The sequence below is a fragment of the Lichenostomus cassidix genome, chromosome 13, assembly GCF_008360975.1.
Source record: "Lichenostomus cassidix isolate B80296 chromosome 13, HeHo_3.0, whole genome shotgun sequence".
NCBI classification, from domain to species: Eukaryota; Metazoa; Chordata; class Aves; order Passeriformes; family Meliphagidae; genus Lichenostomus; species Lichenostomus cassidix.
Genome location: NC_139494.1, coordinates 18,200,548 through 18,205,190, shown reverse-complemented (window position 1 = coordinate 18,205,190; position 4,643 = coordinate 18,200,548). Strand labels below are relative to the sequence as shown.

The 4,643-nt window shown below is 48.9% G+C and overlaps 1 protein-coding gene across 1 annotated transcript; it reads left to right on the top strand.

The window, feature by feature from the left end:
- On the top strand, positions 1 to 4,643 carry GRXCR2 (glutaredoxin and cysteine rich domain containing 2). The gene is made up of 3 exons (XM_085074098.1): positions 1 to 1,182; positions 2,655 to 2,870; positions 3,916 to 4,643. The coding sequence occupies exons 1-3, from the start codon at positions 838 to 840 to the stop codon at positions 4,093 to 4,095; spliced, it is 741 nt and encodes a 246-aa protein (XP_084930224.1). The 5' UTR covers positions 1 to 837; the 3' UTR covers positions 4,096 to 4,643.

The window sequence follows — 4,643 nt, the reverse complement described above, 5'->3', positions numbered from 1 at the left end:
GGCACAGAGGAGCTCAAGATGCCCCGCCTGGGATGGGCACAGGAACCAACCCCACTGTGACAGAGACAAGGCTCTGAGGAGGGGCTGTCATGGGAGGTGCCTGGGTCACAGATTGCTGCCTGGGGATGGAGGTTTGGGAGTGTCGGGAACTGAACTCTCTCTGTTGGGGCTGCACGACATGATGACTGTCTCCTAAAAATGAGAAACAAACCCAGAATGGTCCAAAAGGCCCTAAAAGGCATCAAGAATTACAAATATGGATTGAGCACAAAAGAGAGAAAATCTTAATTAGATCTCACAACCTATAGAGGAGCACATTAAATTAAAATGAAACTGCGTTTTGTACTCGCAGGGTTTCAGTGTGAGAATGGGAGAGGAAATATTCACATTTGCAGTTTGTGAGACTGGATTGCTTTTTCTCTGAATTTATCTTTTTAACTTTTTACCTTGTCAAAAAATTAGGAAAAGCTACTGGGAAGAAATAAGTATTTGGGGTAGTTCTTACCACAGCACGTGGCAGAAATATTTCCATGGTTTCAGAAACATGGGCAGAATTTCCTATTTGATCCTCTCCTTCCAGGTTAACTCCTTTCTTCCTGTGGTGTCCAGCCTGGGCCCACAGACCAACCTGCCTTTGACTCCACTACCACTGATATTTTCTCTTTGTGAATTTCTATCAATATTTAATACAGTGGTGTCGGTTTTGCTGTAAGATGAGAGGAACTACTAGAAACCTTGAATTATACATCATGTGGTGGGGGGAAACTGGAAGTGTTTTCTCTTGGACCCAAAGCTCTCGGAGCTGATCTCCAGGACCTGCAGCTTGAAATCCCAGTCATGGATGAGCCCCAGAAGAAGCTCAGCCAGCGGCACGAAGGACGACCCCGCAAGGTGAGGTTCAAAATATCTTCAGCTTACAGCGGCCGAGTGCTAAAACAAGTCTATGAGGATGGGCAGGAGCTCGAGCCGCCGGCCAAAGAGCACTCGAGACGCTTCCTGCACCACAGCTTCGAGCCAGAGGAGCATTTCTGCGGGGCTGGGGAAGTGCCAGAGAGCAGCTTCTACTGGCCCACGGCCCTGACTGCCCAGAGGATCAGCATATTGCGAGAGGATCAGAAACATGGGCTCACGGGGATCTCATCCCTGCTCAGCGACTGCCAGCCTGGCACCAGCCACTGCAGGGTAAGTGATGCCCAGGGATTCCCTCTTTGGGGTCCAGCTTCAGACTAGATCATGCTCAGAGTGATGTGGTGACAGGAGTGTCACACTGCAACCTCATCCAGATAAAACAGTTTTGTCAGGCCAGGACTTGAAAAGGGTGGCTGTAAACCTCCAGCCCTCATTCCAGGAATTCTGTATGCTGAATATGCTGCACATGGCAGGATCCTCAGGGTCTGCAGCAGAGCAGGCAGGAGGGAACAGCATCTGCCAGCTGTGCTCCAGCTGTGCTCTGGCTTCTCCTGGTGCTGATCTGCATCTGTCAACTGGGTAGAGTAAGATAGAACATTTCCATACATATTGATATCTATACATAGCAATCCTACTGCATCTAGATCAGGCAAATGTAAGGAGGATGTTAATTAGGTATATTTAAAATATTAAAGTTGTGTGACTTCAGCTGGCAGGAAGCCAGTGCTGTGGTCAGGGTACCAGGTATCTGCATCCTCTGGCAGCCAGAATTCTGCTTCACCTACTTTGACATCCCAGCTTAGTTTCACTGGCTATTTTTTAATATATAATTATTGCCCCTGATAGAGAAGTGTTTCTTTACTCCTAATAAAGAGGCACTACATGTGTGATATGTGTAAATACTTTTTATGGCCTTGATTTGAACACATAGACAGTCTCTTAATTCTTGGCGCTCATCAAAGCTGTGCGTGGGAAACCCAGATAGCTGATATTTGACCTGTTGATATGCTGGACATGTAGTTTGCCTGAAAACATCAGACCACGCTGAATCTCTCCTGCCCAAGGACAGTGCAGTTCTGTGATCTTATCTGCCCTGTTAATTTGTTTTGCATTCTTGGGTAACACTCCTCTCCCTCCTCAGTCTCCCCAACCACAGATACCTCAAGTAACCACACTGTCCAGCACCATCTTGTGTTGCATCAATGTGCTTTTGGTGTTTGGAGCCACCATGTCTGTGTAACACACACGAGGCTCTCACCTTCTGCAGGTGGGGAGGACTTGTGCTCACCTGCCTCCCCTCATGTTCTCCTCACAGAGAAGCAGTTGTCCCATTGCCAGACAGCACAAGCCACCTCATGTCAGCTGATGTGACTCAGGGCATTTTTGAGGAGAACATCTCCATTTGCACAGCTTCTTGATGCAGACACAGAGTGAAATATGAAGAGTGTGTAAAACAATAGGCCCCAGTAACTCCATATGACACCCAGAGAGGGGGGAGGAGGGACTAGGTCACCAAAATGCTGCTCTCAGGGAAATGTTTGACCATGCCAAGTTCAGCTTTAAAATGACTAGAAAAGAATACAGATTCACCCATTAGGGCTATATCTCCACCAATCTGCTGGATGCTCTGGGGGTGATCAGGGGAGCTGGCCTAGTGGAGGGGATGTTCTTCTGGAAGCCCAGGGATCATCAGTGTTTGCAGAGTGAATTTATATTGCTGAGAGACTGGTAAGTTTCTTCTTCAGACTTCCCCAGTTGTAGATTTTGGCAAGATCATCATCTACACCAATAACCTGAAAATCATCCGTGCACCAATGGACCAGAAAGAGCTCATGAGAAGAATCATCCAGACTGAGGGAATAAATGACTGGACGTTCATGTACCGGGAGAGGAAAGAAAGATTTGGTGGTGGACATAAAAAAGATGTGGAGAAAAAGGTCACTTGCAACCAGCATGTGGAGGTAAGAGAAAATGGAAAGTGCTTTTCCCCCTCAGCCCTGGCCAAACCACCTAAGCCCCATCCATGTCTGTATCTGGCTGCTAACTAAATTTGGATTAAAAAGCATCACTTTGTTCCTTGTTATCCTCAGGAGCTAATGACCAGCACTGTGCTGAGTCCATGCTCTGGGGACAGTGGCACTGCTTCCAGATACTCATGTCTCCTACTGATGTCTTCCCCTGGAGATGGCTGGCATTTACACAGCTTGGCTGGGCTCCATCCCTTGTCACCCCTCCCAGTGGGATAAGGGCAGGCTGGAGTTTCTGCAGCCTGACAAGGCTAAACACAGCTGCTCTGTGGCTGAGACTGCTGCAGGCTAAAATTTTAGTATCAGCTGAAATAAGGTTGTGCCTTACATTTGCTTTCTCATGGGGGAGTCTTTGTTGGTCAGAATCCCAATTAGTCTGACCATGATTTGATCCCACAAAACCCAACGTTGTCATGTGGTGCTGATACAGTTTCATGGAACTGAATCTGGCCTGTACTGAGCACAGATCACTGCAGTTCTTCTGCACCTAGGAATTTCAAGGTGGGGTTTGAAAGAGGCTGCCTGGCACACTGGGAGAGAGGCAGGCACACAGGACAGCTTGAAAGGAGGTGTGCATGGTGGTGATGAGGGATTTGGGGAGAGAGGGTGATGAGAAATCTCTGAAGAAATGAAGCATGGCTCAAACCTGAGGCTACAGAGTGGAAATGGTGTGATGAGAAATGACAGGAGGATGGGCGGAGCTGTGCAGAGGAGAAAGATGAATTTGGAGTATTTTGTTATAAGCCCAGTCACATTAACTTCTCATTTTCTAGCAGCAGCCACAAATTGTGCCCAAGCATATGGGAGTCCTTTTGTCAAAGTCCTTGCTGTGGAGAACTGATGGTCACTGGGAGAGTGGTGTGTCAGGAGCAACTGTGATGGGAAAGACCAGAAGACAGAATTTCCCTCTTTCAAGTGTGTTCCTGACTTTGGTATCTCACACCCACTAACAGATCTTTTCCTCCTCTGTCTGCTTCAGGAGGGCAATGCTGACCATGGTTGTTCCCAGTGCAAAGGCTCAGGCTGTGCTCCCTGCTCACTGTGCCACGGCAGCAAGTTCTCCATGCTGGCAAACAGATTCAGGGAGTCCTACCGGGCTCTGCGGTGTCCGGCGTGCAACGAGAGTGGGCAGCAGCCCTGCCGGATCTGTGCTGCGTGACTCGGCTGCCAGCACCACCCAGGCTCTGCAGAAAACCTGCAATCGTTTCACCTTAGAGCAGCCTTGCTGCAGTGACAAGTTTAAAAAAGATGGGAAAGGCACATTATATGTATCTCACTGTGAGTGTGAAACTGCACTTCTGCTCCCAAGCGTCCCTCCAGCCTTCCCAGTGCTCCTGTCCAGCCTTGGCATTGGGCTGAGCCCAGTGTGTACAGGGTGAATGCAGTGCCTGCAGGGTCCCTGACCCAGAGGGAACATTGGGCATTCAGAGGTAAAGCATCTGTGTAAATGTCTCTGCACCTGGAAACAGTCCCTGTGCTCACACTATCCCTCCCTTGGCTCCTTGGTGTCTGGCATGGCCAGGTCTGACCCACTGGGTGCTCCATCAGCAGGAGCTGGTGCAGTGTCAGTACCTTGTCAGCTGTGCAGGTGGTACTGGGACCAGTCTGTGCAGGTGCAGTTGTTACTGGGACCAGTTGGTAGTGGTACAGGTGTGCAGACATTATTGGTACTGGTTAGTACTGGTACAGGTGTGCAGTCAGTACTGG

Coding starts and splice junctions, on each gene's coding strand:
- GRXCR2 (XM_085074098.1), top strand. CDS start 838: ATGGATGAGCCCCAGAAGAAGCTCAGCCAGCGGCACGAAGGACGACCC. Junction 1,183..2,654: donor CTGGCACCAGCCACTGCAGG/GTAAGTGATGCC, acceptor TTTCTTCTTCAG/ACTTCCCCAGTTGTAGATTT. Junction 2,871..3,915: donor CTTGCAACCAGCATGTGGAG/GTAAGAGAAAAT, acceptor TGTCTGCTTCAG/GAGGGCAATGCTGACCATGG.